Source organism: Oncorhynchus mykiss, chromosome 12 (assembly GCF_057628025.1).
Source record: "Oncorhynchus mykiss isolate SJ-2025 chromosome 12, ASM5762802v1, whole genome shotgun sequence".
Taxonomy (NCBI): domain Eukaryota; kingdom Metazoa; phylum Chordata; class Actinopteri; order Salmoniformes; family Salmonidae; genus Oncorhynchus; species Oncorhynchus mykiss.
Window position 1 is genome coordinate 76,774,575 of NC_143033.1, and position 12,379 is coordinate 76,786,953.

Consider the following 12,379-nt stretch of genomic DNA (forward strand, 5'->3'; position numbering starts at 1 on the left):
AGTTGAAAAGTAGTAAGTACAGTTGAAGTCGGAAGTTTACATACACTTAGGTTGGAGTCATTAAAACTTGTTTTTCAGCCACTCCACACATTTCTGGTTAACAAACTATAGTTTTGGCAAGTCGGTTACGACATCTACTTTTCCAACATTTGTTTACAGACAGATTATTTCACTTATACTTCACTGTATCACAATTCCAGTGGGTCAACATACACTAAGTTGACTGTGACTTTAAACAGCTTAGAAAATTCCAGAAAATTATGTCATGGCTTTAGAAGCTTCTGATAGGCTAATTTACATTTCTTTGAGTCAATTGGAGGTGTACCTGTGGATGTATTTCAAGGCCTACCTTCAAACTCTGTGCCTCTTTGCTTGACATCATGGGAAAATCAAAATAAATCAGCCAAGACCTCTGAAAAAAAATTGTAGACCTCCACAGATCTGGTACATTCTTGGGAGCAATTTCCAAACGCCTGAAGGTACCACATTAATCTGTACAAAAAATAGTATGCAAGTATAAACACCATGGGACCACGCAGCCGCCATACAACTCAGGGAGGAGACGCGTTCTGTCTCCTAGAGATGACAGTACTTTGGTGAGAAAAATGCGAATCAATCCCAGAACAAAAGCAAAGGACCTTGTGAAGATGCTGTAAGAAACAGGTACAAAAGTATCTATATCCACAGTAAAACTAGTCCTATATTGACATAACCTGAAAGGCCGCTCAGCAAGGAAGAAGCCACTGCTCCAAAAAAGCCAGACTACGGTTTGCAACTCACATGGGGACAAAGATCGTACTTTTTGGAGAAATGTCCTCTGGTCTTGTGAAACAAAAATAGAACTGATTTGCCATAATGACCATTGTTATGTTTGGAGGAAAAATGGGGAGGCTTGCAAGCTGAAGAACACCATCCCAACCATGAAGCACGGGGGTGGCAGCATCATGTTGTGGGGGAGCTTTGCTGCATGAGGAACTGGTGCACTTCACAAAATAGATGGCATCATGAGGTAGGAAAATTATGTGGATATATTGAAGCAACATCTCAAGACATCAGTCAGGAAGTTAAAGCTTGGTCGCAAATGGGTCTTCCAAATGGACAATGACCCCAAGCATACTTCCAAAGTTGTGGCAAAATGGCTTAAGGACAACAAAGTCAAGATATTGGAGTGGCCATCACAAAGCCCTGACCTCAATCCTATAGAAAATTTGTGTGCAGAACTGAAAAAGAGTGTGCAAGGGCAAGGAGGCCTACATACCTGACTCAGTTACAGCAGCTTTGTCAGGAGGAATGGGCCAAAATTCACCCAACTTATTGTGGGAAGCTTGTGGAAGGCTACCCAAAACGTTTGACCCAAGTTAAACAATTTAAAGGCAATGCTACTAAATACTAATTGAGTGTCTGTAAACTTCTGACCCACTGGGAATGTGATGAAATAAATCAAATCTGAAATAAATCATTCTCTCTACTATTATTCTGACATTTAACATTCTCGAAAGTGGTGATCCTAACTGACCTAAAACAGGGGATTTTTTATGTATTTGGCTAAGTTTAAATGTATTTGGCTAAGGTGTATGTAAACTTGTAAAGTTGCTAATTAGCTCAAATGTAAAAATTGTCCATTATGTGAGTCGAATATGCAACGTTTGGGTTGCTAGACCTTCACGTTATATGCCCACCTACCCTCCCCGACCAACCTCCCTCCTATCGTTTCTGTTTTAAGTAACCTATTGCCTTAATCTGTGGGTTAGGTGTGTAGTAGAACTGGGTGGACAAAATCCATATTGCAATAAATTGCCAGAATTTTATAACATGAATGTGCACCAGTGACTGGTATCGATCATTTTCAGTTCATCGTCCCAGCTCTAGGATGTAAATGGTGGGTCCCAGATATGTTTATGCTGTCTTGCTAACTCCTATGGTCATTGGCGTGGCGGCACAAACAGATCTGGGACTAGGCTAGTTAGGCATAGGTTGAACTCTAACTTATCTCTGCTTCTCTCCCACAGTCCTCCAGCGCCGCCTGCAGCAGAGACGCACCCGTGAGCAGCTAGTGGAGCAGGGCATCATGCCACGTGAGTATAACCACTGAGCATTGGGCACCGCCACTCTCAAACCACCAAGGATTTAATATACTGTAACTCACCTCTACCAGAGTTAAGGTTATTGGTCTGGCATGTAGGAAAATTATAACTGCACCCACACCACAGTCATTAAAGTGGGTCTTGGTTCCAGAAAGCTCTCAGAAAATAAATGTCATACAATTATTACCTAAATTAATACCATAGATTGAACTACGTGCTGTCTGATTTGCTACTATTATGACAACCATACAGGAGTGGAATTCTGCCACTACTGATGTCTCGAACCACCCTCCACCACAACCTCGTCATGATGTTTGTAGAATAAATAAATACTCTGAATGGTCCAAGGTCTTAATCCACAGTGAGGCATACATCGGTGGCCAGTGGCATACCAGAAACCAAAAGGCATACTGAAAACTTCCACACCCGGCTCTCAAAGTCAGCAAAGTGGAGCCGAATCCTTCCTTTTGCTGCCCTTACTGGATTAGTCTCTCTGGGAGCCAGTGGGTTGCAGACTAGAGCAGACAGACTGATAAGACGTCAGACAGCAGACAGACACAGAGAGAGGGGGAACAGTGATGTAGCTAAGTTATTTGTGGCTAGAGCTGCAGGAGCCCCAGACCAGAGACCTCTCAGTGCTGGGAGTGTGCTCTGTCTTGTCTTGTCCAGCCCTATAATAGGCCTCCTCCATGTGTACTCTAAGCTCCTCTTATTAGGCTCCACAGTCAGAGCTGTATGAGTCAGTGACTGGGCCTGCGTTGGAGGTCAGTAACCCCCACTGTGGCCCTAGAACAGGCAGCACAGGAACCTCCCAGCCAGCGACACTGGGTGAATCGCTCTGGTTCTCCCACACAGTGGACTTACTATAGGTATGTAGGCCAGGACTTGGGTGACGCTCAGGAATGCTTAGCTCTGCTCCTCTGAGTTTGACACACTCCCTCTGACTAAGAAGAACCACTGGTCAGTGTGTGTTCAGACCTCGGTGTGTGTGTGTTGTAGAGAGCAAACAGTGCTTGTGTTAGTTAGAGGTGACTAATGGGTGTAGCCGTGCCATGACAACAGCAGGATAAGTGTGTCTGATGAGATCAAAGTCTCGGCCTGACTGTCTCACTAGTTGGATGAGTGGAACATTCAGAGACATCCTGTCCTACTCCCGTCAGCTATTGTGTAGTAGAAAAGTAATCCTCTCTTCCAAAGAAATAACAAACATTATTGTCTCGCCCTTGTTGTCGTCAGCTTGTCATCAAGTACAACTACTTAATGTCTCAAATATGACAGGAGGACGAGTTGACCTTTTACCCCTCAGAAGATGTAGGTAGTTACAGTGAGCTCCAAAAGTATTGGGACAGTGACAAATGTTTCGACTTTGGATTTGAAATGATACAATGACTATTAAAGTGCAGACTGTCAGCTTTCATTTGAGTTTTTTTCATCCATATCTGGTGAACCGTTTAGAAATGACAGCACTTTTTGTACATAGTCCCCCATTTTAAGGGACCAAAAGTATTGGAACAAATTCACTTATATGTGTATTAAAGTAGTCAAAAGTTTAGTATTTGGTCCCATATTCCTAGCACGCAATGACTACATCAAGCTTGTGACTACAAACTTGCTGGATGCATTTGCTGTTTGTGTTGGTTGTGTTTCAGATTAGTTTGTGCCCAATAGAAATGAATGGTAAATCATGTATTGTGCCATTTTGCAGTCACTTTTATTGTAAATAAGATTATAATATGTTTCTAAACACTTCTACATTAATGTGGATGTTACCATGATTACAGAGTGTCCTGAATAAATCATAAATAATGATGAGTGAAAAAATTAGAGGCATATCATAACCCCCCCCCCCCAAAAAAAAAAGAACCTCCCCTGTTATTGTAATGGTTAGCATAGTAATGGTTAGTATTAATCTGTGTGTTAATACACTGTTCCTAGGCCGTCATTGTAGATAAGAATTTGTTCTTAACTGACTTGCCTAGTTAAATAAAATAAAAATACTTTTGGAGCTCACTGTATATGATGTTGATCTTCCCTCCCATAGCACTGAAATGCCCTGCTGCCTTCCACGAACAGATCCGCAGCCTGCAGAGGTCCAGGGTAAGACCTCACTGTTCATTGTACTTCATTGAGATGAAAACACACTATCACATACCCATGCCATTCCATATCATCTCGATTAAATGTAGTTTTATGTTGTTTTCTTACAGACTGAGAACTTCTTGAAGCACAAAATCCGCAGTAGACCTGAACGTTCAGAGCTGGTCCGCATGCACATCCTGCAAGGTAACCTCACTGCCATGTACTGTATGCTTTATGATAGGCTATAGAGAAGACAGATGATACGGAGCATACTCAGCTACCACCAGAAAGTACATGTGCATTTAGTTGACCAAGTTAGCTCTCAGAAGAGAGATGATGACGGAAGAGGAGAATCCTGTGAAATTGAATCCCTCCCTATTGGATACAATCCATAGGATATTAAATATTCTTGAGATGTTACAATCAGTTGTCTGATTGATTGTCTTTGACGTATGAGGACATACCACCTTAAACAGTCTCCACTGTGAGACACACAGTAGTAGAACAGTACTGTTGTGAGTTCTAGGTAGACTAGCAGTTACTGATGACTTGCTGTCTGTCCCACAGAGACCCATGCGGAGCCCTCTCTGCAGGCCACTCAGATGATGCTGAAGAGAGCCAGGCTGGCTGATGACCTCAATGAGAAGCTGGCCCAGCGACCCGGCCCCATGGAGCTGGTGGTCAAGAACATTCTGCCTGTGGAACCCAGCCTCGTTAAGGACGGCGTCACCGGTAGAGAACACTCTTGACTTTATACATTATTATTTCCAGGCTAAGGGCGAAGTAACTCATTCAACTCCCACTCCCTGCATATTTGTATGGTGTAGATTTCTGAAAGTGCCTATTACGACTAACACAGCAATGAGGCATTTCCAGTGACTACCATGAGAAACAACTTAGTACAAACCTCTCTCCATTGGTCTACTTGTAATTAATAAGCTGTGCTTTTGCACGTGTTACGTTGCAGATCCCCCAGACGGTGAGGTGGAGAATGACTTCCCCAAGACGAAAACACCTGATGTGTACAACTTTGACGAGGACAGCAGCGACGCCCTGTCCCCAGAGCAGCCAGCCAGCCAAGAGTCCCAGAGCTCCTCTGCCCCCTCACCCTCCCCCAGAACCCCCAGGGTGACAGAAGCCCCTGTTGCCCTCTCCACCTCCCCACCGACCAGCTCCATCACCATGAAGGTAGGTCCCATCGCAGTACCTCACCACCTATAAATACCCATCTTACATTGTGTTGTTATGGTATGACTAACAGCGTAAATATTTTATGTTTCTACATTTTGGGCCTAAATAATAGTCTCCCATTGCACCTGCCTGTTGTATATCAAATTCTGCTTGCTAGAAAATATTCTTTGCCTCCTGTTTTCTGTTAGACGACATCCATCTTTTGTTAGTCTTTTTCCAGTTGCTCTGCCCTTGTGGCTTAGTGTGGGAGGGGGATTTACAGGCCTCTGTTCCCCTTCTTACTGAACGGGCCATGTGGTTTCTATCTGTCTCTTTATCTCAGCACTGCCTACCTACCTCCCAGTCCACAACAGACTTCTTCAACTTCTCTCATGTCTCCACCAATGAGCATCAGAACAATCGCCTGGTGACCACGCCTCAGCCAATCACCATTGTTGCCACTCCAAAGCCGGGGCCCATGTTAGTAAAGGTGAGCCACAAATTTGAAAGAAAGTGACGTCATATCACATGATGGAGAGTACTTGAACCTTGTGGCAAAGGTATGGTATTTCATGGCAATGTGCAAAGCTGTACATTCAATGCAAATATTAAATATACATTTGTTTATAGCGTTTAGCGGAGCACATTACTAGCTATAACCAAACTTTTCTGTCTCTTGGTACAGAAAGCTATTTATTTCATCAATGACGATGTTTTGGTTCCTTTTTGATCCCAGTTAGCTGAGCAAGCTTTTCCTACAAACACTAAATATACCCTGTAAACATGAAAGTCACCTCTGATATTTGACTCTCTCTCTCTCTCTGATCTGCTGTGGTTTTCATGCTGCTTCCTTTGGAACTGTAATCAGAGATAAGAAGTCAGAGGAGGACAAACACTGGGGCTGTGTTCGGTCACAGTGAAAGAACCCATCAGTGCAGGCAGAGACCAGTCGAAACTGATGGTTCGGCCAATTCAAATGTGGTTCAAAGCACAACAAGGCCTGGAGGAGTTTTTCACAAATCCTTGGACTTAAACTGCCAGCCGCTCTCAGTCTTCAATTAAGGTTAAGTGACAGGCTTTCTCTTAGCCTTCAGGGTATAAAGGATGGAAGCAAGAGAAGGGAGTGAAGTAATAACTTGGTCATTTGTCACAATCCTTTACACACAAAGCAAATGAATATTTTCTGAGCTCTGCCCCTCCTGTGTTGAAGAACAGGGAGGAACACATTCGAGGCTGTGTGTTTGCATAAACCAACTTGAATTGGTGTTTATGGCTTGCATGCATATTTTTATGGCTTGCATCTACCTCTCAAATGCCAAGCCATTTAATGTGTATCCTGTAATTTAGTTACTGAACAATAAGGGTCACCCCACATCCCTTTCCACATTCCATTTCCCCATCCTGTCTTTCTCACTGGGCGTTATCACAATGTCGCACATATTCATTTTATACTACAGTATGAAATGGGCACAATTTAGTGGACAAGCCTCACAATACTGGCAAGATGTTTAGACGTTATCCACAACAGTCAGAACACTAAACATGTCCACTTTCCACTCAGTGAGATGAACCTTTGAAGTTTTCAGTGAAAACGTTTCACTGCTCCTCCCGGGTAGTATCCAGTAGGTTGTAACCGTTCCTCTTTTCCCCTGTGCAGCAAAGCCAGCCAAAGACACCCAATGACAAGAGCCGCAGTAAGAAGAATAAGGATCCCAAGCCGCGGGTGAAGAAGCTAAAGTACCACCAGTACATCCCCCCGGACCAGAAACAGGAGGCCAACGAGGCCCCCATGGACTCAGCCTACGCCAGGCTCCTGCATCAGCAGCAGCAGTTCCTCCAGCTGCAGATACTGAGCCAGCAGCAGCAGCACTATAACTACCAGACCATCCTGCCTGCCCCACTCAAGTATGGCCCACTGTAAAAAGGACATTGGAATGTAATGTGTTACCGCAGCTTGAATACCGTAGGCCAATCCCTCACATTCTATTTGCAGTTTAATTGACTGACAGCTTTCAGTTCAGGGCGGTTAGTACATCATCGCTACACCTGGAAGGCAAACATTGTTTCCTTTGAACAATGTGATTCAAGCAAACAATCCTCCCTAACAGAATAAGTCCACACCTGGATAATAGCGATGTAATCTGTCACATCCGTTTCCTGCACAGCTTCTGTTTGGCTTAGATATAGTATTCCTGTGTGCATTGTCCCGGACGGAGACTGTTGATTGTGAATGATGGGACATACAGGAAACTCTTTCTCCCATCCGAACACTAAACCCTCCTCCCGTTGTCTGTGTTCCTACAGGTCGACGGAGGGTCAGAACAGCTGCTCCAACATGTCTCTGAGTGGCAGCAGTCTGTCAAGTCCCATCATGGTCTCTCTACCCAGCGCTGCCCCAGCACGGTCTAACCAGACTCTGACAAACCGCAAGCCTGGTGTCCTACCTGCCAACCTGGACGAAATGAAGGTGAAGCTCACTCCTGCTCCGATATAAACAGCAAAAAAATAAACGTCAACTGCGTTTATTTTCAGCAAACTTAACATGTGTAAATATTTGTACGAACATAACAAGATTCAACAACTGAGACATAAACTGAACAAGTTCCACAGACATGTGACGAACAGAAATTGAATAATGTGTCCCTGAACAACGGGGGGTCAAAATCAAAAGTAACAGTCAGTATCTGGTGTGGCCACCAGCTGCATAAAGTACTGCAGTGCTGCAGCGCCAGCTGTGCCATCAGAGACTCTGGGTTCGCGCCCAGGCTCTTTCGTAACCGGCCGCGACCGGGAGGTCTGTGGAGCGACGCACATTTGGCCTAGCGTTGTCCGGGTTAGAGAGGGCTTGGCCGGTAGGGATGTCCTTGTCTCATCACGCACCAGTGACTGCTGTGGCGGGCCGGGAGCAGTGCGCGCTAACCAAGGTTGCCAGGTGCAAAGTGTTTCCTCCGACACATTGGTGCGGCTGGCTTCCGGGTTGGATGCGCGCTGTGTTACGAAGCAGTGCGGCTTGGTTGGGTTGTGTATCGGAGGATGCACGACTTTCAACCTTCGTCTCTCCCGAGCCCATACGGGAGTTGTAGCGATGAGACAAGATAGTAGCACAATTGCATGATACTAAAACAATTGGATACCACGAAATTGGGGAGAAAAAGGGGTAAAATTCAACAACAACAAAAAACAAACAAAAAAAATACTGCAGTGCATCTCCTCCTCATGGACTGCACCGGATTTGCCAGTTCTTGCTGTCAGATGTTACCCCACTCTTCCACCAAGGCACCTGCAAGTTCCCAGACATTTTGGGGGGGAATGGCCCTAGTCTTCACCCTCTGATCCAACAGGTCCCAGAGGTGCTCAATGGGATTGAGATCCAGGCTCTTCGCTGGCCATGGCATGATTTCCTGTCTTGCAGGAAATCATGCACAGAACGAGCAGTATGGCTGGTGGCACTGTCATGCTGGAGGGTCATGTCAGAATGAGAATGCAGGAAGAGTACTGTCTTCCCTGTAACGCACAGCTTTGAGATTGCCTGCAATGACAACAAGCTCAGTCCGATGATGCTGTGACACACCGCCCTTGACCATGACAGACCCTCCATCTCCATATCGATCCCGCTCCAGAGTACAGGCCTCGGTGTAACGCTAATTCCTTCGACGATAAACACGAATCCGACCATCACCCCTGGTGAGCCAAAACAACGTTGTTGCCGGTGGTGTCTGGTGAGGACCTGCCTTACAACAGGCCTACAAGCCCTCAGTCCAGCCTCTCTCAACCTATTGCGGACAGTCTGAGCACTGATGGAGGGATTGTGAATTCCTGGTGTAACTCGGGCAGTTGTTGTTGCCATCCTGTACGTGTCCCGCAGGTGTGATGTTCGGATGTACCGATCCTGTGCAGGTGTTACACGTGGTCTACCAATGCGAGGACCGTCAGCAGTCCGTCCTGTCTCCCTGTAGCGCTGTCTTAGGTGTCTCACAGTACGGACATGGTCATTTATTGCCCTGGCCGCATCTGCAGTCCTCATGCCTCCTTACTGCATGCCTAAGGCACGTTCACACAGATAAGCAGGGACCCTGGGCATCTTTCTTTTGGTGTTTTTCAGAGTCCGTAGAAAGGCCTCTTTAGTGTCCTAAGTTTTCATAACTGTGACTTTAATTGCCTACCGTCTGTAAGAACAGTGTCTTAACGACTGTTCCACAGGTACATGTTCATTAACTGTTTATGATTCATTGAACAAGCATGGGAAACAGTATTTAAACCCTTTACAGTGAAGATCTGTGAAGTTATTTGGATTTTTACAAATTATCTTATTATCTTTGAAAGACAGGTTCCAGAAAAAGGGACGTTTCTGTTTTTGCTGAGTTTATTAAAGGGGAAAGCGGAGCCCCTAGGCAGTGACATGTTGTATGGAGATTTATTGAGGGGGCTTGTTTTTTGTTATGATGACTCATGACTGTTCATTATACCTGGCCCGTAGGTAGCTGAGCTGAAGATGGAGCTGAAACTGCGAGGTCTTCCGGTGTCTGGCACCAAGACTGACCTGATAGAGAGACTAAAGCCTTATCAGGAGATCCCCAGCAGCCAGGCTGCCACTGCCATGGAGCTGACAGGCTACACAGGGGCCCCACAACCTGAGAGCATGAGCTCCACACCTCCTGTGTCCCCCGCACCCTCGGAGGTCTCCAGCCTGGGCATGGAGGAGGCTGGGATGCCAGGAGCTCTTTCCCCAGCTCGGCCCACTCCTTCTGGGTCGTCTCCCCACCAAGGCCGCCTGGAGGACAGCCCAATGGAGACCAGAACCTCAGAGAAGGACCAGCGACTGCACGAGAAGGAGCGTCAGATCGAGGAGCTGATGAGGAAGCTGGAGCAGGAGCAGAAGCTGGTGGAGGAGCTGAAGATGCAGCTAGAGGTGGAGAAGAGGGGTCTGCCCAGCCCTCCAGCCCCCATGGCCCTGGCCCAGGTCAAAGAAGAGGGCAGGGCCGCCTCAATCTGCTCTGCCTCTGCGCATAGCCCACTAGCAGTGGTGAAACAGGAGGAGCCCAGCTCAGGCCAGGTGCAGACGTCCCCCCTGCCTCAGTTCTTCATCAGCCACCAGCAGGTGCCTCAGGTCCTCAGACAGCCCCAGCCTCAGACCTCGCTGTCTGGCCAGCCTGGAACACAGATCCTGCTGCCTGTCTCCCTGCCCACCAGCACTGCCACCATCCAGCTACCGAACAACAGCATTAAGCTGCAGGTCAGAGAGCCATTCCTGCAGACCACAGTTAGTACTACAGCTCCAGGCCTCATCCAGAAAACAGAGGCCTCAGCACCCCACCAACAACAACACACCACCCAGACCCAACCCATGGCACAGGTGAGAATGTATGGTTTAATTTACTCTAATCCCATATTTAGAGTGGGATATTCCCCAAGGTACTGTCAGCAGACACCATTTTACCCACCTGTATTGTAGTGTCTCTGTGTATTGTGTTATAGTACTCTCCAAGGGCTTTGTGCTGCACCAAACCATAACTAAATAAATTGCTGTCTGGTCTGTGGATGAGTTGTTCCGCTGAATAAATTGCACATCCTGTTTTTGTGCCCTTTTTCTGGGATAACACCATTTCCAGAGACACTTTATAAATCGCTGCTTACATTCTATTGTGATGGGCCGGCCTAATCACATTTTTTAGGGCATTAGCCGTGTTTTGAAAGCAGAGAGTCTCCCTCTCCAACTTCTTTAATATTCTCTTCTCTGGGTGATTTATCTAGTGTGTTGCCAAGGTAATAGCAGGCCTGGACAGGGTGATGAATTCCTCTCCTAGTCACATCAAAAGGAGGGCCGGAGCCTGTCTAAGCTCCGGTTACTGGAGCAGGTGCTGACTGACGGCCAGGCAGACAGCACACTAGACTACACTGTCTGCTCTAGTCTCTATAGGACCAGACCTGTGTTCAAATAGCATTTGTTTTCCTTCAAATACTTAAGCTGTGCTTGACTGGGCCTGCCTGGCAAAAATTTTACCAACTGAATAGTCCCAAAAGTGCACACTCCGTCCATCTGTCACTCAAATGCAAGCTCAAGCAAACACTACTTAATTGAAAGATGTCAAATACTATTTGAACCCAGGTCTGCAGATCTGCACGGGGCCAAATCAACAGCCAGCTAGAATTAGCAACAGCAACTGCAGCACAACACTCATTGAAGAGTGCTCCCACATCCAGAAACACACTGCTTTGTGTTGCACTGCACAGATACCCCATGCCTTTTATTATGTCCCTAGAGATTTTGTACTTCCACATAATAATACATAAACACTTTTTATTCCTCCCAGAGAGAGTGTGTACCCTGTCCAACCACTGTGTGCCTTCTAATTGGAGGGTGTGTACTACTACAGCTGACCAGTATTTATCTGCCCCAGAAGGAGTGTGTACCGTGGTGTTAACCACTGTTCATCATTCCTCTACAGATGACAGTCCCACTGTGCACCACCACCACCTCAGGCTCTGGGTTCCAGTTCAGAGCAGGCCCAGGTCAGACAGAGATCCCCCAGTGTTTCCTAAACACTTTCCCAGGGAGCAGGTCCCCTGCCAGGGCCTCGTCCAACCAAGCAGTCCCCAATGGTCCAACAAACAAGGCATTGTTTAATTAAATACTGCATTATATCCACGTATTCATTTAGTTGCGTTGAATATGTGAACCGCATAGGTTGTTTAGAGCTTATAGGGATTATATCTCATCGTTTTGTCTGTCCATCAGTCCCCCTCTACCTGCCAGCCCAACTTCTCAAACCACATCCCCAAGAGTAAGGACCCGCCACGCTACGAAGAGGCTGTTAAACAGACGCGCAGAATGCAGACTGCTGCACAGGTAATAGAGCTTTTATAACACCCTACTAAAACACACTGGACTGACCTTCTAGGTCTGTTAGGCGTTGAGGCAGGTATTGACTGGTCTTTATTGTCTATGCAGGTACCCACGGCAACCAGCCAGCACATGGATGACCTGTTTGACGTGTTGATCGAGAGTGGAGGTGAGAAAAATACTTGACTATGGTTGGGGTCTCCTC

The 12,379-nt window shown here is 46.3% G+C and overlaps 1 protein-coding gene across 8 annotated transcripts in view; it reads left to right on the forward strand.

Annotated features, from left to right (window-relative positions):
• The window catches only part of LOC110538463 (myocardin-related transcription factor B), a 55,904-nt gene that overhangs the window by 39,451 nt on the left and 4,074 nt on the right, over positions 1–12,379 (forward strand). For 6 of the 8 annotated variants that reach the window (XM_036938322.2, XM_090193366.1, XM_036938324.2 and 3 more), the window contains 12 exons: positions 2,010–2,075; positions 4,126–4,181; positions 4,292–4,367; positions 4,731–4,895; positions 5,131–5,351; positions 5,677–5,823; positions 6,991–7,238; positions 7,638–7,800; positions 9,811–10,686; positions 11,780–11,947; positions 12,070–12,180; positions 12,283–12,343. In XM_036938322.2, coding sequence (XP_036794217.2) covers positions 2,010–2,075; positions 4,126–4,181; positions 4,292–4,367; positions 4,731–4,895; positions 5,131–5,351; positions 5,677–5,823; positions 6,991–7,238; positions 7,638–7,800; positions 9,811–10,686; positions 11,780–11,947; positions 12,070–12,180; positions 12,283–12,343 — 2,358 coding nt within the window. Of the gene's footprint in view, positions 1–2,009; positions 2,076–4,125; positions 4,182–4,291; positions 4,368–4,730; positions 4,896–5,130; positions 5,352–5,676; positions 5,824–6,201; positions 6,397–6,990; positions 7,239–7,637; positions 7,801–9,810; positions 10,687–11,779; positions 12,181–12,282; positions 12,344–12,379 lie in introns of those variants that run through there. The other 2 variants (XM_090193369.1, XM_090193370.1) reach the window with 2 other exon arrangements.